The sequence below is a fragment of the Equus przewalskii genome, chromosome 32 (genome assembly GCF_037783145.1).
Source record: "Equus przewalskii isolate Varuska chromosome 32, EquPr2, whole genome shotgun sequence".
NCBI classification, from domain to species: Eukaryota; Metazoa; Chordata; class Mammalia; order Perissodactyla; family Equidae; genus Equus; species Equus przewalskii.
This window is the reverse complement of record NC_091862.1, coordinates 9,380,571-9,403,207: the sequence shown is the minus strand read 5'-3', so window position 1 is coordinate 9,403,207 and position 22,637 is coordinate 9,380,571. Positions and strand designations below refer to the sequence as shown.

The 22,637-nt window shown below is 46.2% G+C and overlaps 1 protein-coding gene across 12 annotated transcripts in view; it reads left to right on the top strand.

Annotated features, from left to right (window-relative positions):
* Positions 1 to 22,637, top strand: part of SYTL3 (synaptotagmin like 3) — an 86,258-nt gene that overhangs the window by 44,620 nt on the left and 19,001 nt on the right. For 10 of the 12 annotated variants that reach the window (XM_008524936.2, XM_008524931.2, XM_008524938.2 and 7 more), the window contains 5 exons: positions 1,761 to 1,812; positions 3,078 to 3,147; positions 4,893 to 4,971; positions 7,192 to 7,316; positions 14,221 to 14,355. In XM_008524936.2, the coding sequence (XP_008523158.1) occupies positions 1,761 to 1,812; positions 3,078 to 3,147; positions 4,893 to 4,971; positions 7,192 to 7,316; positions 14,221 to 14,355 (461 nt within the window). The remainder of the gene's footprint in view (positions 1 to 1,760; positions 1,813 to 3,077; positions 3,148 to 4,892; positions 4,972 to 7,191; positions 7,317 to 14,220; positions 14,356 to 22,637) is intronic. The other 2 variants (XM_070602853.1, XM_070602851.1) reach the window with 1 other exon arrangement.

Genomic DNA, 22,637 nt, shown 5'->3' with positions numbered 1-22,637 from the left:
GGGGGGGGAGGGGAAGGAGACAACGCCCAGGGTAAGGAGCTGTTGCTGGAGCAGACAGGTCTAGACCCACAGGTCATGGGAAAACCGGCAGGAAAGGTGGGCCCAGGTGGGGTGTGGAGGCCCAGAGATGCCAAGTGGGGCTTGGACTTAAGGCGAAGGCAATAGGGAGTCACTGAAGGCTTTAGGCAGTGGAGTGATAGCATCGCATTTGTGGGGAGGGACTGTAACTCTGGTGGCTGTGCCTGGGGGACATTGTTGCAAGGATCCAGGGGCAAGGTGATGAGGGGCAGAAGACGGCGGGGCAGTGGGGAAGGGGTGGAAGGTGACAGTCAGCTGTGAAACAGCCCACAAGAAGGCTTGGAATGCACGGTCCCTTGGGGTCTGCGTTTCCGCCCAGGACTGCTGGATAAACAGTGTCGTATTTTTCTTTCTCTTTCCGCTGTTTTTCTCTGCTTTCGTGAGGGCCATGATGCAGTGAGGGTGGTTCTTTTTTTGCTCCCGGCCTTGCCCCCGTTTTTTCTGGTGCCTCCTGCAGATGTAGGATTTCACCACCAGGAGCTGGTTCTACCAGTCTTTGGGCGAGGCCTTTCTGTTCTGTCTTAGAGATTAGTATTTCTCAGTGGGGGAAAGGAAGGGCTTGCAGACTCCTTTTAGAATCGGGTGAACTCCAGAAAAATGCACGGGGGCAGGTAGGCTCAGAAGTGGAGCTGTCATTCCAGGGCTCCAGCTCCCTGAGGCCAGTGCCAGTGAAGGAACACCACCCTGGGGCTGCACTGCTCAGGGTCAGTGAGGGGTCAGCTGCTTCTGGCTTTAAGGTTTGGGGCTTGCTATCAGAGCCCTTTGCCCCCCACCCCGCCAAGCCTCCCTGTGCATCCTGATCTTCTTACTCTCTGCGCCTTCCTCCCGTCTTACGGAGATGATGCAAATGCGTAGGAGTTTCTCTGCAAAGAACACACAAGACAGGAGCTAGTGGGTCCTCCTAGGATGGCAGGTGTGTGGTTCTTGCTGCCTGATGGGCAGCGTGGGGCCCTCTGGGGAACTTCCCTGAGCAGAAGAGTGGCCTTCCAGCCTCTGGGCTGGGCGGGCTGGGTGGGCTGACCCCTCCCTATGCACTGGGCCAGGAAACACTGTGTTCACAGAACTCTGAATACGTAAATTTCTATTTTGAGATCTTGATGTATCATAAAATCCCCTTTCTGGAAATAAAAAGAGTACTATCTCAGACGCAGTCTTATTTAGGGAATTATTAGCTTCTCTAACGAGAAATAAGTAGATTACATTTTTTTAAAGATTAATTTAATCTCCATAACAAGGAACATTTAAAAGAATATAGTCATTTAATTGTGAAATGCTTCCAAAGGAACAAATGGAAGCTTGAAAACTTGAACTATTGTTCAAGTTATCCAGATTTAAAAAATCTAATCCAACATCGACTTTTAATAAAAACAGCCCTTCCCAGCAATTATGTCTTTTACTGTGTGTCTGTGTGTTTAACAATAGCTTTAGTGGAATATAATTTATGGAACATAAAATTCACCTGTTTTAAATGTACAATTTAATGATTTTGAGTAAATTTACAGACTTGGGCAACCATCACCACAATCTAACTTGAGCACGTTTCTAGCCCCCCAAAATGGTCTCTTTCTTTTTAACTGCAAGAAATATTAGAAAAATAATAATTTTAATTTATTATTTCCTGTATTTGCATCATCTAAGTTATATTCTTACTAATAAGTGACCTTTATTGATATCTCTTCCAGGAAAACACGAGACAGCTGGAGCAAAGCTCTTGCAATCTTATCAGAAACTGAGGTGAGCATTGAGAAAGGACAGGCCGTCCTGGGCCCTCTGGCACTGGTGCACAGAGGACATGCTGAAAGAACTTATAGATTGCTGACATTCAGATGTCACCACTTTGGAATGTCACTTTTTTTTTAATGATAAAGTGCCTGCAAAAGATTCAAACAGAGATGTTTCCTGATTCTTATGAAAAGCCTTCTAGGAGCTAGCATATTATTTTCTCACTAAATGTTTTATTTCTTTGTTTCTTTTTTTTTTTTTTGGTCAGGAAGATTGGCCCTGAGCTAACATCTGTGCCAGTCTTTCTCTATTTTGTATGTGGGACACTACCACAGCATGGGTTGATGAGCATTGTGTAGGTCCATGCCCAGGACCCAAACCTGCAAACCCCGGGCTGCCAAAGCAGAGCGCATGAACTTAACCACTATGCCACCAGGCCGGCCCCTGTTTCGTTTCTAAAATTCTCCTGAAATATTGTTAGGAAGCTAAATATTCTTTTTGAGGGCACGTTAAAGGAAATTCTAAACCAAGCATTTGCTTTTATGAATCAGCCATCCCTCCAACGTCTTGCTCAAGAGCCTGACACCTTACAGACGTTGTGGATTAAACATTGGTGGAATTGACTAACGGCTTGAGAGATGTTAACTTCTTGTCACAAAATTCTAAACACCAGCAGTCTCGAAGCTGGCAATAATTTACACACCTGATTACACTGAATTTATTCAAGTGTTATGGAAAGCTCCCCTCTAGCAGCTATTTTTTTGGCCCTTGATGAGATTTTTCCAATCTCAGGATTTTTTCATTCTTTACGCCCTCATTTTTTCCCGCTTCTTTTAGTGTGAACTTCTAATTCCTCTCATGGTCGATTTTTACATCTGCAACAATTTTGGGCACTTCTGCTAGCGTGGTTTCCACTGAGAGGACACGCAAGCCCATAAGCCACACACGTGTGGAGTCTGAGTTCCAGAGCAGGCAGACGGCAAAGCTGGGTTCCGAGCCCCCCAGCTATTTTAGGACACATGGATGGAGCGCGATGCGCAGACGTTAGACCCTGTGACGCTTGTTTCCCACATTCAGATACTGGGAAATAATGCCCTGCACAAAGGAGCAGATCCAAACAGGGCTGCTGGACTTTCTGCTAAAAAGTGAGGAGCTAAAAATAAAAAGCAGAGAACTTGAATTACAGGACAATGACGAATCTCACGTATTTGTAAGATGTGTATTTAATATTTATGTGGTTCATAACCTATTTCCTTTTCCTGTATTTTTCCTCGCAGTAAAATTTCTGTGGTTCCTCCTACCCCGCCTCCTCTCAGCGAAAGCTGGTGCAGTGGCAGCCCTGGCAAGGTAATGTGTCTGTTCTCTGTGCGTCCCTAGGGAAGGCGAAATGGGAGAGAGAGAGAGAGAGGAAGAAGGGGACCTGAGTGGTTGTGCCAGGAACCTCATGGCAAAGGGGTCCAGCTGTGGCTTGAGCGGGTCATGAATTGAAGCAGGGAATGCCGGCCCGACTGCTGGGCCCTGTCCAGTGTCTGTGCCGCCACCATGCTTTGGGGGCCATAGGACCATCCGTATTGTCAACCGACTCACCTTCTGTCTGCACCCCGTGTCCTCACCTGCACCCGCATCCTCATCTCTTTACTCCCGTCATTTCATTGAGTCTCTTCCCTAACTGTGCGCTGTGCCCTTGAATGGGGTCTGGCTGGGCTGCAGTGTGTCTGGGGGCAGGTTGATTCACAGGTGTGTGAGAGTAGGGGTGCCTGTGGAAATGTGTGTGTGTATCTTTTGAGTGTTTGTAGGTGCTCATGGAAAGTAGACCAGGGCCAGGTCCAAAGAAATTAGCCAGGTGATCTTGGGATAGTTACCCGGCTTTCCACCTGAGAGATGGAAATAATTATGTTCCCCTGGCTTGCCTCCCATGGCTGGTGTGAGCAATTGATGAAATAATGTCTATGCTGGTACTTGGAAACTATAAAGTACCATGAAAACAATGCCCTTAATTATTTTCATTATTATTATTCTGTGAATGAAAGGAGTAACCATATCTGTACATAGGAGAATGTACGCATCTGCTGGTGAGAGGGAGAAAATATATACGTTCTTTTTCCAATTTCCAATTGAAATTGGAGTGACCATCTACTTCCTTCTTGAGATTTTAAATTCTCCAAAGTTATTCGAGCACTGTTGTGCTCAAGACATATTTAGTGGATGGATGGATAGATGGATAGATGAATGGATGGATGGACGGATGGACAGGTGGATGGACGGATGGAAAGATAGAAGGACAGATGGAAGGATGGATGGATGGACGGAAGGACAGAAGGACGGATGGACTGATGGACAGATGGAAGGATGGATGGAAGGATGGATGGATGGATGGTAGGATGGATGATGGGTGGATGGAAGTATGGATGGATGGATGGAAGGATGGACGGATGGATGGGTGGAAGGATGGATGGATGGAAGGATGGAAGGATGGATGGAAGAATGGATGGAAGGATGGATGGATGGATGGAAGGATGGATGGAAGGATGGATGGATGAGACTTGCAGAGGGAAGTGATCTCATTTTTGTTACTTTATCTTCCTTCCTTCTGCTTTGGAAGGCGGAAGTAATCTTTGGCTCCAGGCCAGTCACCTGTGCCTGGTACCACCATCAGCCCCTGTGTCACAGGCATCCTGCCTGTGTTGGCATCCCCTCCATATTGAGTTGGGATGGGTTGTAAGAGAAAGGCGATTAAAGAAGCAAGAATTTACTTGGGTGCCATCCTTGAGCCAGGAAATGTCAGTCATTATTTCTAAGAGGTAGTTATCTTGTCAACATCACTTTGATGATGCCCCTGTCTTTAATGCAGTGTCAGAACTCAGAGGAGAAAAGCTGAGCAAAGAGGACCCCTGCCTCTTGAAAGGATGGTGCCCTCCCCTAGACATGCATGCACACACACCAGCTGCACCCCGAGTGCTCATGCCCAGATGCACACATCCCCACACGCCTGCACACACCGGCCAGTGTTGGGGTTGGTCCTGGAGGCTGCTGGGGCAGACACAGGTCATCAGACATAACTCTCATTGTCTTTCCTTCTGTCTCTGTTTTAGTTACAAGAACTTGGTCAGTTTAAAGGATTTAATAAGTCCATGGAAAATTTGTTTCTGTCTGTTACCACCCACATGAAAAGTAAGTGGATGCTTCTCCATGTGTTCTTGCCCCACTGCTTGGGCCAGCGCAGCCCACTGGCCTAGGCCTGGCTGATGACCTCTGTCTGTGGTTCCTGGGGAAAGCCACAGCCCCCTGCCCTTCTCCCGTCTCCCCACAGAGCAGGGCTCTGGCTCCCTGGGGAAAGAGGAGACCCCTGACCTGCCGTAGCTCAGCACCGGGGGGAAAGGAGCTGGATGCAGACCTCCGGCTAGCACTGGCACCCATCGCAGCCTCTCCCAAGGAGCAACAAAGAAAGCAGAATGGTCTGATTCCAATGACTCAAAAACCAGAACCTTTGATACGATTCCAGTGAACCGAAAATCAGAACCTTTCAGGCAGGGTGGGGCCCAATATCTGTCATTTGTATAGAATGACTTGTCCACTCTCCTTTTCTCCTCGGTGAATTTATTTTCCTGGATTAGCAGAATGCGTGCAATTTGCACATGCAAGGAACCCAGAACTGCCGCTGCTTAGAATCTTGTCTCCTTCAACGTTCTTTCTGCTCAGATATTTTTTCCTCTTTATCTTAAAATGCGAGTCCTAGAGAATAGCCCCATGGCAGGCCTCCTGAGGTGCCCAGAGCGACCCAGGTCCTTAGTGGGCTGGGGTGTCTTGGGCATCCGTTCTGTTCCGCTGTGCTTGTTTCATTCCTCATCCATTCCGCAGCCCTCGTTCTGCAGGTACGGGTGGACAGTCTCCGTGCTGTACCTTGCCTCTGAGACAATCTCAGTACTCGATCTTAATTAGTCCTCTGTATTCCCCATGAGCCCCGTCTAAGCTGTCCCGTGACGAGAGTGGAAATCAAAGCACTGCTTTTCAGATAAGCAGAGAAGTGACGTCTCATGCGACAGTCTTCCCTCCTCTGCTTCCGAAGTGGGGAGCAGCCAAATTTCATGGCCTCTTTGCTCATAAAGCTTGGAGGTTGAAAACCACCCCTGTCGCTACCCCAGGCTCTTGGAAGATGTCACGCTGCGTCCACATCAGCCTCGGACACGGTTTCCAGTAGTGCTACCCACGCCCTGAGCAGCTGGCTCTTTCCCGCTGATGCTTCTTATGGGAACTTCTCGGCATCTTTTTCTAGATTCACAGCCTCTACCCAAATTCGTGTGCCTTCTGTGAATTCCCTCCCACCACTGCCACTCTGGAATCACTCCTTGGAGTTAACTCCGACCTTGGCATCCCTCAGTCAGGCTCCCAGAGAGGCAGGACGCACGTTTCATCTTGTCCCACCTCCCACTCGCCCTCCCACATGCACTGGGACACATGCACGGGTATACTTGGGCGTGCTTAGCCCCATCGCCTCCCTGTACGTACTCACACATTTGAGATTTGTCAGTTTACTACCTGAGTATTAGGACCATGACATCATAATAGAGCCCCAGACCCGGGTGGACAGCCAGAGCTGATCCTTGCAGGGGACTTCACGAGCAGAGCAGCACCCCCTCTCGGCCACCGATGTTGACTGAAACCCCCTAACCTGCGTCCCCCCATATCTCTGTGCTAAAGAGAGTGTCGAGGCCCATTTTTGAGAGAGACAAGGCTCTCCTGGGAAAAGCCAGGCATTTGGGGAGGACAAGACCATCTTTGAGGTGGTTCCCTCACTCCTGTGTGGGGGTTGCTTCCTTCTTGCTTCCTCATCTTTATTGTGGACCATGGTTAGCCTGAAAAACAAAAAACGTTAAAGTCATCTTTTCAGGGTTTGCTTACTAAAATAGTTGTAAGGATACCCCAGATCTTGCTTTCACCACCAGAAATGGGGTTTAGTTATAAAATCTTTGTAAAGAACCCTACAGTGCTGGCTGCTTTGTTAGGCTTGTCTGTGTTGGACAACCACGCGTTCATGACATGTGGCCCAGAATGCAGAGTGACCGGGGTCCGGTCTCCCGGCTGACGGTGGCTGCCCACCTACAGAGGCATGTGGCTGCACAGTCACCTTTTAGGAATCCAGCTCTTCTGCCCTGTGCTCAGCGCAGGGTGCCCCGAGTCTAGCCCGCAGTGTCTGGGGCCTCTCTGGGGGCGTCCCTGCTCCCCCACACCCCAGAGCTCGGCCCTGGGCACGCTACCTCCCTCCTCTATGGTCTTGCCCTCGTGGGACCATGGGCTCCTCCTCGTGTGGTCGCACGAATCCTGGAGCCAGGCTCCCTCGAGCCCGGCAAATCTGTGCCCCGCCACCTGTCATCCCTTGTATTTCTTTTCTAGAGCTCTCCAAGTCCCAGAATGACATGACTTCTGACAAGCAACTCCTAGCCACGGGGCCCAGGCAGTGCACGGGCCAGTCGGAGAGAAGGAGCCAGTCTGACACTGCCATCAACGTCACCACCAGGGTATTCCCCGAGGCCACCAGGCCACCACAAGATCACCTTCTAGCCCATTCTCGCTATAGATTTATTTTTCCTTTTATTTTGTAGCAAAACATTAAGCAGTCTGAAAGCGTGATTTGAAGCCCCTTTATATGGGGAGGCCAAAGGAAGGTCAAAATTCAAGGTCGATTTGGAAAACGGTTCAGAATAGGGAAAGGTTTCAGCCTAATTGCGAGCCCCTGGGACTTCCACGTGTCCACAGGAGCTCCAGCTGGCTTCAAGGCCACAGCAAAGGCAGAGGGCTTGCCTGCAGGGCCAAGACATGCCAGGTTATTCCTGGGGTCTGCGAATACCCTTGCTGAGAGTCGAGGGGCCTTTCCACTTCCTGTTTCCAACTTCTCACTTCTGATAACCTCTGCTGGCACTCCGTCCTGGTCTCTGCTGGGAGCTGCTGAAGACACAAATACAGCATGGTGACGGGCAGTCCTGAGGGAGGTTCTCTCCAGGTCTCGGAGCCGCGAGAGCGACCTCACCTCATTGAGGCTTTTAGGGAAATCGTTCCTCTGGCTTTCTAGCGGGATTGAGCCAGCCTGAAGCAGAGGCACTGGGTGTGAGAGAAAGCCGACTTTTGGATCAGAAAACCTGGGTTCTAGCCCAGCTGGGGTGACTTGGCTATGACAGGTGCCACCACCTGGCTGTTTCCAGGGTTGATATGACTGCTTTAGTTGGCTGGACAGGACAGGTGCCCCGTCTCTACCATGGTGGGCTCTATTTGAGATGTCCCCAGACACACTATGCTTTAGTCTCACTCTCCTGCTGGGACTTCCAAAACACCCTCTCAAGATTTCAAATCCTGCCTCCATCCGCTGCCCGCCACCTTGGGCACGTCACATGAACTCCCTGAGCATCAGTGTGCCCCCCGTGAAATGAAGGTGATAATACGTGTTCTGCCCATAGCACAGGCTTCTTGTAAAGATCCCCTGACATAATATAGTATCTAAATTGCTGTTTAAGTTATCTAAATCGCCAGCATTTCTTATTATGTGCCAGACTCTGTACTAAAAGCTTTACTTGGACTATTTCCTTTTATCCTCACATCATCCCGTGAAGTAGGTATTACATTTGGCCCTATTTTACATTTAGGGAAACTGAGGCTTAGAGGGATTAAGTCACATGCCCCTGGTGACATAACCAGAAAGTGGTGGGCAGTCTCAGCTTGGAGGGTGAACGCTGGAGCCGCGATTCTCAGCTTTAGGATATATGTGAGTCACCTGGGATGCTGTCGCAATGCAGACTCCGAACCAGTACCTCTGGGGCAAGCATGAGATGCAGAATCTTGGATATGTTTCTAAGGAGCTCATGGGTGAGCAGGTGAGGTGATGCTGGTGGCCCTCGGACCTCACTTTAGGAGCAAGGTGTCTAGAGAAGTGAAATGTATTTGGAAGGTCTTTGAAACCCTAAAGCGCAAACAAGAGTTCGTTCCCTCGGCTCCCCAGGGTCCACAGCAACACCATCCCAACCACCGTCCCTGAGTCAAGAGATGGAGGAAAGGGTTACTATCTCTTTAGAAAATGATATGTTCCAGGAATGATGGCAGCTTTTGTTACATACTTTGTCACATTTAATTCTCATAAAAATCCAGAGAAGATATTGTTACTCCCACGCTAAAGATCTAGAACCTGTGTTTTCGTGAGAGGTTAACCAACTTGTCCAACGTCACATATGCAAGGCGGAGCTAGGGGCAGAACCTAAGTTTCTATCATTCTAAATTCTAAACTCTTACCCTCTTCATCATATGCCCCAGATAAGAAGGATAAATAAAAGCCACTGAAGAAAGAGGGTTCAGGATGGGGGTTCTGAAAGCTCAAATAATTCTCTTCCTCGCCTGGGTGGGCTGAAGCCACTCTGATGCTAGCACTGGCTAAGAGTTGACAGAGTACCAGGCACTGTTCTTGGTGTAAAGCCCTGAGAGGCATTTAACTTTTTCATCCTCAAAACGCCCTGTGAGGTCTATACTATTACTGTCCCCATTAAAGATGACACTGGGGCAAAGAGACGACCAAGGAGTAATGTGGTCAAAAGTGGCAGGGCCGGGTGGAGCCTGCTTCAGAGACCTCACCTGTAACACCTGCTAGGAGAGGTGGCAGCGAAGTTAGAGACTGGCACATTTCCCACTCTGATGTCACGTGCCCTGTGATGGGGCAGCTCAAGTATCCACAGGCTTAGCTTTTGGCATATGGAAGCTGACATAACGTGGCATCCGTGGCACTCACCCTCCCCTGCTGCATGTGCATGTGGAATGAGCCTGCTGGGCAGTTGCAAGGTTGTCTGATGGGACCGGGGAGCTCAAGGGTAGAAGCGAGGAGGAGCAGGGGAGGCCGTGGCTAGAGCGTCCCCATCGTGTAGACACTCCATTACCTGTGTGTCCACTTCACTGCCATGCTCTTGGCCAGACAGGCTTACAACTTTTGCAGGTGTTCTCTCTCCCCACCTCACTGGAAGATATGGCTGTTTTAAGGAGAATTTAGCCAAATGTTCATAAAGTTCTTAGCAATCGTGGCATGATCTATAAAGGCTAAATAACGATTGGGTTGAAATATGGAGTACGTCTTTAAATAGGACGTTTATCAGACTGCAATTACACATGCCTTAGCTGGTGAGCTCACAAAAATCACACATTTTGTGGGGAGCATCTTGCCAACATTAAGCACACAAGGTGGTGCCCTTTGGAAGTAGGAGATGTGGTGACCACTTTGCAGGTGGCAACACTGAGGCACAGAATTATCGGATACTTTTCTTAAAGCCACATGGTGACTCCGGGGTGTTAACTGGGAAAAGAGCTCCGGATGTCTTCCATGTCACTTCTCCATTAAGTTTGAGCTTCATGTTCTGAAAATGCTTCTGCAAAGACCCTCCCTTAAGCAGCTGGGTTAGGATTCTTCAAGAAGTGAGTTCTTCTTCCTTCTCCTTTGAGATTTCGCGTGCACCCCAGTGGGATTTTGTTTCACATCTCTTTAATGTGTGGTTGATCCATATGGGCCATAAAGACACACTCCTGTTATCCAGGAAGGAGGCATACAAAGTGGTTAGGAGGGGCCCTCTCTGAGGAGAGAGATCGAGGACAGAGCTGGAGAAGAAGGCCTTATATCATTCTGTACCCCTTTGTATGATGTCAAGGTTGCCATGTAGCCTAAGATCTAAAGAGACAGCCCACCCCAGGGCGTGGTGCTCCCTGCCCATCTTCTCTTTCCCCACCTGCTGGCCACACCTCAGAGTCTGAGCAGCAAGAGAAGGGAGGCAGCAGCGTTGGGTTTCAACTGTTAAAACACTTGGTCCTCAGATTTAAGGGCAGTTGATCCTGCCAATGGTCCCAGGAGAGGTGGTCTACTCGTCGGCTGAGATTCAACATGGCTCAGAGCATGTGTTATTGGCCAAGCCCAGCCTGGGTATTTTCCTGATACCCGAGTGAATGTTTCTGTTAAAAAGCAACCCTCAGAGGCAGTCTCAGAGGCAGCCACAGTTGCTCTTCCTTCCCTTATCTAAGATCAGAAAAATCCCAAACGCACATATTGCGTGGGTCGAGAGTCCATAATTTGATCAAGTCAAATCTGATGTTTGTTGATCTTCCAGCATATAACATTAAACTTAATACTCTTTGCAGAGTAGGTTTCATTTGGGGCAATCATTTTTTTCCGTAATCTGGCCCAAACTAGATAGTTATTGAAATACGTTAAAAATCACAGGGAAAAAAATGCCTTCTGTTTGCATCTTGATGCCCTTTAATAGGACACTGAATCTGACAAAATCATTCAAGTCCTTCTGAATTTACTGGAGAAGAGTGGGACACCAGATTTCAAGTTGGATTCCTTAGTCAATCAAAATAGGCATATTTTTTAGAAGAGTATCGACTTATCAAATAATTTCAAAATATTTATATTTGTGTTTAAGCTTCATTAAAGGTTTTCCAGGATCCTGATGCATTTAGAAGCACGGTGGCCCCTAGAGTAGGAATTTGACCTGCCATGTGATCGCTACTAAAAAGATAGTTCTTTGTTCCTTTTTGGAACTTTCCATCATCAGTTTTTTTGTGATTCAAAAACTATGTTCCTTTAAAGAAGACTGAATTAAATGGTTGTATATTGAGCACCTAGGAGGTACAAAGCTTTATATTAATATTTAGCTCCACTTTATTCTTTCTATCTGGGCCTGACTACTTATCAATTTCCTTATATGCTGTTACCAGTGGAATCTTCCATGTTCCCCAAAGCCTCTCCCCAACACGCTCAGAAGAAGGAGGGCTTGCGGGAGGAGAACCCTCTGACGTCTTCCTCCCACTTGAGTTTCTCTGGCTTCTTAGTCATCCTTTCCTCCTGCTTTAGAAATGGACGTTCCTTCCCAAGGCGGTGCCCTCCACTGGGCGTTGGCTCTCCTTTCTCTTTGCCCTCCTCCGGGACCTTGTTCCATCATCTTGCAGTTTTCCCCCTCTTTGACCATTTCTCCTCAACCTACAAATATGTCCCAATCTTCCTCATCTTAAAAAATAAAAACAGCTTCTGAAGGATTCCCCATCAAGCTGCCCTTCCATTTCTTCATCAAGGCCAAAATTCACGGAAATGTCGTCAGCTCTCGCTGCCAGTGCTCTTGTCCTCACCCTTGCCCTCCCTCTGTGCGCTCCTAACTTCCTTGCAGCCTGCAATCCCCCCGTTACCAGTGTGCAGCCCCCAGGGACCCCCTGATGGATGAGCCAGGTGGCTGATTTGCAGGTCATCCTCTTCAATCATTTTGTCGAATTTGACTCAGTTGACCAGAATTCCATTCTTCTCTTTAATTAAAAGGAATGACTTTTATTGCTTTTCTGTATAACAAAACCCATGCCTACTCACTGATGAAAATTTAGAAAACACAGGCTCCGGGGACAGCCACTTTGACTATGCACATACACTCATTTTACAAAAGTGTCACCCACTCTTATAATTTGTTTTTTTAAGAAAATCTGGGATTGGCCCCGTGGTAGAGTGGTTAAGTTCACACACTCTGCTTTGGCAGCCTGGGGTTCGCCGGTTTGGATCCTGGATGCGGACCTATACACCGCTCATCAAGGAATGCTGTGGCAGCATCCCACATAGAGGAACTAGAATGACGTACACCTGGGATATGCAACTATGTACTGGGGCTTTGGGGAGGAAAAAAACAAAAAAGAGGAAGATTGGCAACTGAAGTTAGTGCAGGGCCAGTCTTCCACTCTAAAAAAACAAAAAAAAGAAAAAAAGAAAAAAAAAGAAGATCTAGCATTATGTTTTAATTCTTTCCATGTCAATAAATATACATTGCCACTTTTAACAGCTACTTTTTAGGGCTTTTAATTCACGCTGCCAAATTGCCCTCCTCTGAAGGCACTCAGAAGGAGAGTAGCCCACTTTCCGGCACTCCAGCCAGCACTAGAGTTTATACTTTTTATTTTAACATTTGTTAATTTGATAGGCAATTTTGAAAAATTGCATTTCTTTAATTTCAGGCGAGCCTTTTCTCATACATTTTTCTCCTCTTCAAACACCCTTCATTCCTGAAATCCTCATCTTGGATCTCCAGCTCCTCCAGCCTCTGTATCCTCCCCTGTGCCCACCCTTTAGTGTCCCCGAGCCACCTGGTCCCTGGACAACCTCACTCATCACTGTGTGTGCATGTTCTCGTGTCCCGTCTCTGTCTAGCCTCTTGAGTCTCTGAGGTGGCACTGGTCTCTAGCAGGTCTGGGAACAAGCTCCGTACTTGACCGTCATGACAGCCCCTCCACCTGGGGTGCCTTACGTTGGGTCTTTCCCCAGCCAGCCTTCAACACCCCTCTCAGGTCACACTCCCACTGAAGGTCATCCCAGATGCCCCTTTCCGCTTAAACCCTCCCTCTCCTCTTTCCCGTTGACTTGGCTCGTGGCTCCATTTTAATGGCGTGTCTATTTCCTGCCCTCTAGTGAGTGCCTGGAGAACAGATTTTGTATCGTCTCCTCCTTCCGCTTCTCTCTCTCCTTCTCTCCTCCTCCTCTTCCTTAGGACTTAGAGTGGTGGATTGAATATAGTGTTGCTTAGAAATGTCTGGTGGAATTGAGTTGACATTCTGGGGACTGAGCATAAACAGTAATTTCGAGGTAATCATTTCTTTCATTTGTTCTCTAACATTCTCACTTATGAAAATTATGAAATTATGACTATGGTGCATCTGTTATATTTCTAAGTTCTGCTTCCAACTCAGCATCAAAACCTAAAGTCTCAATTGAGAAACTTTGTATTTTTAGCTAATAAGAGGTTTTCCCAGCTTGCCCATGGTGTTTATTGCTCTACACTAGCACTGTCCAATAGAACCTTCCAGCCACTGCCACTTGTGGCTACTGAGCACTTGAAATGTGTCTAGTGCAACTGAGGAACTGAATTTATTAATTTTATTTGATTTTAATTAATTGGAATTTAAATAGCCATATGTGGCTAGTGGCTACCATATTGGAAAGCTGTATATATTCAAAAAGGTCTACAACTTTTTAACAAAGTATTTTTGTAAAATTTAGAGACGTATTTTGATTTTTCCCCTTTTTATGAGCATATTGGAGCTAAAACTGCCTAACAGGCTGAATACTGTATTTCATGTGATTAAATGCCAGGATCATTATGAAGGCTAAAATGTGGACTTCAATTTCTTTACGACTTATACTAATCCTTAACTAACCCACTCATCACCGTTCATAAATATCCCAGGGCTTGAGGATTTGTGCCTCGGGGTCCCATGGGTGTGTGTGTATGCATTTATCCAAACGGAAGTGCGCCCTCTTAGCACCAAAGTTTGCATATTGGTGGCATCGGGTAATAGATGCGAGCTGTGCTTGCTGAAGTCACCATAGTTGGGGTGCAGCCTGTATTATTAACTCTGTGTTTCTTTTTTCAGAAGGTCAGCGCCCCAGATATTCTGATACCTCTCGATCAAGAGAGTCCCAGACGCTTTACTAGCCCTGTTTTGAAGCAAGAGGATCTCTTATTCAGTCCAACGCCCGACACTTTATTCTCAGGAGGCTTGAGACACGTGAGTCTCATTTAATACCCTTGATGCATGACCAGGGGTTGTTATCGTGATGTCCAGTTGGATTGGTAGGCTAGGATAGGAGTGAAGTGTGGTTTGGGGGATAAACTGGAGCACGACACTAGAGTGTGGAGGTGATATTTTACTTAAGTTGGGAGCTGGGTAAAACCTTGCTACACTTTGATGGTGGTTTCTCTTTTTTACAACATCTCATTGTGAACATTTTCATACCTACAGGGCGTAATTAATAATAAATAATGGTGGCTTTGGATGAGCAGCTTTTAATTTTGATGAAGTCTCATTTATCAAATTTTTCTTTTATGGTTATTTTTCTGTCTACTCACAAGCCATGAAGGTCTTCTCCTGTGTTTTCTTCTAGAAGCTTTATAAAAGTTTAGCTTTTATAGGTAGGTCTATGCTCCAACTCATTAATTTTTGTGAATGGTGCAAAATAGAGGTTGAGGTTCATTTTTTTCCCATATGGATACACAGTTATTCCAGCGCCATTTGTAAAAAAGACTGATTTTCCCATTGACTTTGGTGTCTTTGTTGAAAGTCAAATGACCATGTAAGTCTGATTTTTGTTTTTTGGAGATTCTCTATTCTGCTCCGCTGGTCTCTTTGTCCCTCTTTACGCCGAGACCACACCGTCTTGGTAACTGCAGCTTTGTCGGAAGCCTTGAATTTGGGTAGTTTAAGTCCTCCAACTTAGCTCTCTTTTTCAAGATGTCTTTGTGATGTTTTAAATGCGGTCTCTGGTTATAGGCAGACATTTTTATTCATTCATTCATTTATTCAAAAACATTAAATGAATACTTTATGCCTAAATTTGTGATATATGGTATAATAGCACCTTGGATGAGGGGTCATGAGACCTCAATTGCAGTCATAGCTCTTTAACTAATTAAATGATCTTGAACAATCACAAAAATCTCTCCAAACTTTGGAGTCCTCATCAAGGAAACGAGCATCAGTTGTTCCTTTTATTTCTGAATTGCTTTGAGAATCAAATAAATGCACACATTCTGCAGTGTAATATAGTGGGTTAAGAACTCAGCTTCTAGAAGCCAACTTCTTGGGTCACGTTTGCCTCCTTTAGTGGCAAGGAGTATGACCTAGGACAAGTCCTTTAACCTCTCTGTGCCTTGGGGTGATTGTGTTTTTATGGAAAATAGTGCTTACTTCAGAAAATGATAGACTTTCCCCTCCTTTACGTGAATACCCAGTGGAACATTCAGAAGTCATGGCAGAAGCAGGCCAGATCCGTGCATTGAAGGATAGCGAATACCCTTGACTCAATCTGCTAAATGCTAGCAGCTCCCAGCCCAGCCCTTCGCGGGCCCTGTGGGTGGTCCTGCTTCCATCAAAACCACTGCTGTACACCCTCACTACCCAGAATGTGGGGCCCAGGAGCATTAGCATCTTCTGGGAGCTTGTCAGACCTGCAGAATCTCTGGCCCCATCGCAGACCTATTGGGTCAGAATCTGCAATTTAACAAGATCCACAGGAGATTCATACGCACGGTGAGGTTTGAGAAACCCTGATGGAGCCCTGGCAGTTTCACACTTGAGTAAAGTAGGTCACCTCTTAAGAATTTTTTAATAGTCTAGGGCTGTGCTGTCCAATATAGTAGTCATCAGTTGCATGTGGCTATTGAGCACTTGAAATATGGCTAGTCTGAATTGAGATATCCTGTGAGTGTAAAATACACACGGGATTTTGAAGACTTAAATATGAAAAAAATGTAAAATGCCTCATTAATGATTTTTATATTGATATAGGTCAAAATGATGGTGTTTTGGATATATTACATTAATAAAATACACTATTAAAATTAATTTCACCTATTTCTTTTTTTCTAATGTGGCTACCAGAGAATTCTAAATGACGTATTTCGCTCCAGTTCTATCTCTGTTGGACAGCACTGGTCTGAATGCTATGATTGTGCATTAAATAGCACCTGGAGTTCTCTGGAACCATATCCAAAACGTTGTATCATGTGCCTCTGTGCCCTTTGCTGGGAAGAAAGCTCATGTTTTCATCCAGTTCTCAAACGGGTCTGTGCGTGCACATGGGTCAAGGACCAGAATTCGGCTCTCAAATGCAAATCAGTTCACACAAGTCCTCTTGTGGACCCTGCCACCCCCCTGTTGAGTGCACCCACCTGCTCCGGGTCACACAGATGGTTGAGGCAGAACCAGACGGAATTTCCGACTGCCGAGGCCCTGGCCCTCTGCTTCTCGGATGCCCTAAGGTTGTGAGAGTCTGGGGATGGCCCTGCCAGGATATCTCAGAGGGCTTGTGTTGGAGGACGGCTCAGCATCTTTCTTTACAAGTAGGTGTTGTTTATACTTGAGGATGGTTCAGGAAGGTGAAAGCACTGAGGAAACACTTTCCTGAGGGCAAGGTAAGCAACGGTGGCTCCAGAACATTCTCTCCTAGGATTGAACCCTGTCCTAGGTATGAGACAGGGAGAGCAGAGGGGTGGCCTCTGGGAGGCTTTTCCAAGACTCTTCTGGAAGCTTTGCCTCTTCCCAGGTGACAGAAGGACTCCAAGGATGCCAACCAACTTGAGCCTTTATTAGGCTGGCCCAGGAGGATGGGGCTAAACCTTCGGGATTGCTCAAGGGGCGGTTTTCCCTGAACCACCCAGGGTCCCGCTAGACTGGACTCTAAGCTCCTTTGAGGGCCAAAGTCATGTCGTTGTATGACCAGAAACCAACATGTAGGCAGGGACACGGGCTGGGAGCCACCCCACAATGGTCCACGGGGCCCTATACCACCTGTGCTGCCCCCAGGCTGCTATCACTTTCCCTCTTGCTCTCTCTCCAGAACCACACTGGGCAGACTCAGGCCCGCCTTGGGGTGTTTCTGCGGCTGTTGCCTCTCCCAGGCACCAAGCTCATTCACTCCCTTGCTTCATGTCTTTCCTCCAAGGTCACCTTCTCAGGGAGATTGGCCCCTGTTCTGCACTCCCATCGCCCTTACCTGCCCTGTGCTTATCCGTAGTCATATCACCTTCTGTAGCTATATAATCGGCTTATCTGTTGTTTATTGTCTGTTGTAATTTTCAAGTGCCCAGGGCAGTGCCTGATACTTAAATGGCACTCAATAAATATTTGTGGAATGATTGGCTTAATCCTTATCATAACTATGTTTATTGAAAACCTACTATGTGCCAGCTCCTGAGCTAGGCGCTTCACCTCTCAATCGTACTTTCAACGATAATGTCCTGTGGATGCTATTATCCCATTTCACAAATGGGAAACCTGAGGTTCACAGAGGTGAGGTGACTTGCTAAGGTCATAGGGTAACTGCAGAACTGGTCCAATGCTCGGGGCCACGTGAGTCAAGCCCAGGCTTTTTGTACTATCCCACGGTACTTGTTAAACTCTTAAACTGAGTTGTCTTCCTGACCCCAGCCCTGGTCCAGATTCGCTCACTTGGGGCTGATCCACCTAGAAGCTGACCTTTACGAGTTCGGGGGGATGAGGCTGGGGTAAGGGGATGCTGTGGGTGTGTTCATCTTACCCAGACCCTCTTTCTTAGGATTGTTCCTCCAAACCCCAGTGCAAATTCACCAGGGCTGTCCATTGTTCCTTCTTCTAAGGTCTCTGATTTATGCCCTTAACCTTTATCATCATGAGATTGAATTATTATGCGTTTAATCCTAACCTGTTCCCTTTAGATTGAAGCACTGTTCATTTGAGAAAACTAAACTCCCACAAAACAAATAACTGATTATGCTTCTTGCCCAAGGATGTTGCCAACCCCGGAGAGATGTTGACAGTCCCCCAGAAACGGGAAGTTGGGGCTAGAAAAAGCTTATGAAATCTCTATTTGTTACCAAAGGAGAACGATAAATGGGCGATTAACAGGGGAAATACTCAACCTCCCCCGGTAGTTAAATCAGTGCAAAATTAGAGCAAGCACTATTTTAGGACGATTTTAGCAAATTTTTGAAATGATACAGCTCAGTGTTGGCAAGGTGTGGAGCAGCGGGCATTCCTGTAAACTGCTGGGGTGACCTGGAGGGCAATTAGCAATATAGATCAAAAGCCTTTAAAATGCGTGTTCTCTTTAGTCCAATGTAAGTTACAGGAAATAGTCTTTAAGAATGATCGTGAATGTTGCTCAAAATGTCTGTAACATAGATGTCCAGGCACCATCATTGTTGTTTTAATTTTTAAAAATTGGAAATGACTGAAATGTCCAAAATAAGGTTAAATAAATTATAGTACATTTATTCAGGGGACTACTTTGCAGCTATTAAAAAATAATGTGGGGGCCAGCCCAGTGGTATAGCAGTTAAGTTCCCACGTTCTGCTTTGGCGGCCCGGGGTCTGCCGGTTTGGATCCTGGGTGCAGACATGGCACTGCTCATCAAGCCATGTGGTGGCAGGCGTCCCACATATAAAGTAGAGGAAGGTGGGCATGGATGTTAGCTCAGGGCCAGCCTTCCTCTGCAAAAAGAGGAGGATTGGCAGCAGATGTTAGCTCAGGGCTGATCTTCCTCAAAAAAAGAAAAAACAAAAATGTGGTTGGGGCTAGCCCAGTGGCATATTGGTGAGTTTGCACACTCTGCTTTGGTGGCCTAGGGTTCACAGGTTCAGATCCTGGGTGCGGATCCAGCACTGCTCGTCCAGCCATGCTGTGGCAGCATCCCACATAAAATAGAGGAAGATTGGCACAGATGTTAGCTCAGCCACAATCTTCCTCACACACACACACACACACACAAACAACAAAAAAATGTGGCCGAAGAATATTAATGGCATAGAAAATATGTTATTGATAAATGAAAATATAAGGTTACAAAACAGTATTAGCTCATGTTTATAAAAATAAAGTGATTATATTATAGACATTGCAAAACAGCTGGAAGGATTATACCAAAATGTTGATGCTGCATTGTGGGATTATAGTTTTTTTTGGCTCATGTGTGTTTCCGGTATTTTCTCTATAAGCGTGTAATGTTTTGTGAGAAGAAAAAAGCCCAATTTGTTAAAAAAAAAAAAAAAAAGAAAACTCCAGTCATCAGAGGGAGTTAGAATGTGGTGGAGCGCAGACCTCCTCGGTTAACTCCCAAGCACTTCCATGGGAGAAAAAAGTCATATCAGAGTTCTTGTCTGAGTTTCAATTTTGTTTATACTTCTGTTTTAAAAAAAAAAAAAAAAAAAGCTAATGGGCTGGCCCCGTGGCTGAATGGTTGAGTTCACGCGCTCCGCTGCAGGCGGCCCAGTGTTTCGTTGGTTCGAATCCTGGGTGCTGACATGGCACCACTCATCAAACCACACTGAGGCAGCATCCCACATGCCACAACTAGAAGAACCCACAACGAAGAGTATACAACTATGTACTGGGGGGCTTTGGGGAGAAAAAGGAAAAAAATAAAATCTTAAAAAAAAAAGCTGAGAAGGAATATATTTATATCAATGTTTTCTTGTAGTTTACATTTTCTCTCCCAGTGAAGACGTTGTGATTGGCAGAAGTGACCACATGAATTACATATTCAAGCTTCTTCAACAGGGATGGGCAGGAGGGTGGCATAAGTTTGAGGGAGAGCAGGTTTTTAACCATCAAAGGAAAAATTCAACTCCCCAGTTGTTTCCTTTAAACATAAGTTTAGGACATTGTCATGGTGTTTGGGTCACTTGTAAGTAGGGACTGGCTCAAAATGTTTGCCCTGTTCATCACACACAACTCACTGAGGTTTTCCTTCTGTATTTCAGAATTCCTCTGGCTGAAGTGATATATATATTTTTTGGGGGTGTGTGGTAGGTTAGCACTGAGCTAACAGCTGTGGCCAATCTTTTTTTGCTTGAGGAAGATTGTCACTGAGCTAACAGCTGTGCCAATCTTCCTCTGTTTTTTGTATGTGGGACGCCACCACAGCATGGCTTGATGAATGGTATATGGGTCCACACCTGGGATCCAAACCTGTGAGCCCCAGGCCACCAAAGCAGAGTGCACGAAATTACCCGCTATGTCATTGGGCCAGCCCCTGCACTGATATTTTTAAAGAGTGTTGTGTTTAGCTGATGTCTACCCATATTTATGTATTTTGATTCAAAAACAGTGAAAAAAAGGAAGTAAATGTATGGCCTGTTCATCTAATGGAATACTGTTGGGAGTGACAATGAACGAACTAAAACTACACCTGACCGCATAGAGGAATTTAAAAAATCGTAATATCAAGAGAAATTAAGTTATAGGAGAATATATACACAGTGTGATTCTAATTTTGTAAATTCCAAAATCAGGCAAAACTAACCAATATATTGTTTGGGGGATATATACTAATTAATAAAACCATAAAGGAAAACAAGGATGACTAACAGAAAAATTTGAAACAGCGTTTACTCAGGGACAGGAATAGAGGGGCCTGGATAAGGGAAGGGCCCCTGGGCGCTTCTGAGGTCCCAGTTTTGTTATTTTACTTGAGTGGTGGGTACACGGATGTTCATCTTATAATTATTATTTAATCATATTTATCCATTACATGTACTTTTTAGTATATTATAATTTCACAATAAAAAAGGAAAGAAAGGAGAAAGGAAAGAAAAACAAAGGAAATGATTTGCTCGCCCCATTGGGTGGCATCTTCAAAAGGTTAATAAACTTGCTGTGTAAGGCGTAGTTCTCAGTCTGTTTAGACGCGTTGACTCGGTGAGGCTCATATCAATCCTACGAATGGATCTCCATTCTACAGGTGAGGAAACCAGGCTACGGAGGGTAAGAAAATTGCTCAAGATCCCACTGGTGGCCACTTAGTGTCGGGGCCCGGAGCTGCTAGGCTGGCTCCATCGCCCCCAGCTGGACCACTGCGCTAGGAGGCTCTGGGGGTAGCTCTCAGTGATCAGGATTTCTTTCTTTATTTTTACTATAGCTGTGGTTTCAGTCGGCTCGTTGCTTTCTGCCTTTGTAAAATAAAAGGGCATCCGGCCTCGCTTGCAGTTAGAGTAGATAAGCTGTGACCTTTCGAGAAGGTCGCCGAAGGCTCCCTGCCTGCCTTAAGTAGGTAGGTCTCCCTTGCTTGGGTTGATTTTTCTTTCACACGCAGACAGCACCCATGGCTCTACCAAAGTCGGGCTGAGTTCTCAGCTGCTCTTCTGGGCCAGGACCTCTTGGTGGACTCCACACGCTGCTCAAAGTTTCGACCTGCTTGAAGATTCTGGTCTGGCTACAGGGAAAACAGAACCAGAAAACCCTCCCAGGGCGATGGTGATGGAGTCATAGTTATCTCAGAAGGAATGTGCTTGACCAGGGGACCTGCTCTGCTGTCCTCTCATTCCCTGAGGCTGTCCTTTCCCCTGGCTAAGCAGGCACAGCAGGTGGATTACTCAGAGACGCCACCATCAGTGGATGGCCCGAGGCATTAGGAGCCCAGGTCCACTTCCAGCCCTACTTCTGTTTGCTCTGCAATTTTTGGGTGGGTCTCAACCTATCTTGACCTCCAATTATTTACTTACAAAATGAAGGAAGAGTGACTATAGTGTTTCCTGGATGGTTTCTAATTCTGGGCATCAGGCTGGATGAACCGGGTGTAACCTTCTCTGTCCTTGCACCTGAACAGCTGTGCACACAGTAGGGCAGACCTAATGCCCAGTATGAGTGTATGGGGATTAGGTCTGCCCTATTGTGTCACCAACTCCAGATGTGCCCCTGCCGTGCCAGCAGTCCTGATCCTGATGTGTTTGTTTCTCTGGGGAGCTCAGAGTCCTGCTTTCCGCAACAACCACACACCACACCTTCTCCAGTCTTTCCAAACCTCTTCAAAATTCTCCCCTACTCTTCCTCCTCATTCTCAACAAATAAACCTCCCTTCCTACTTTACAAAAAAAGTAGAACCAGCTTGGAATTCTCTAATCCTCCTAATACCAAAATTAACCTCCCAGAGTCTGCACCCAACCTACCCGCCTTTCCCCACCCAACTAGAAGCCAGTCGCCCCGGCCATGCTTTGGATTCCATCCTCTCCTGCCTTTATTGTTTCCTCCATTGAAGGTAACATATCTTTTTTTCCTCTGCCTTTAAGATTTTTCTTTTTGATTTTCAGTAATTTTATTATGGTAGTCCTACATGCAGTTTTATTTTTAAATAATTTTGCTCTGGAATCTGTGATTAAGTGACTTAACGAAAGTTATGCAAGTTTAGGACGACCACCTGAATCTTCTCACTGGATTCTTTTGCTCCTTCAGGCACGAGGCAGCGCATCCTGCCGTAACATTTACATAGAGAACTTTTAAAATCAGAATATTTCAAGTGCTTTCTTTATTCACTTCA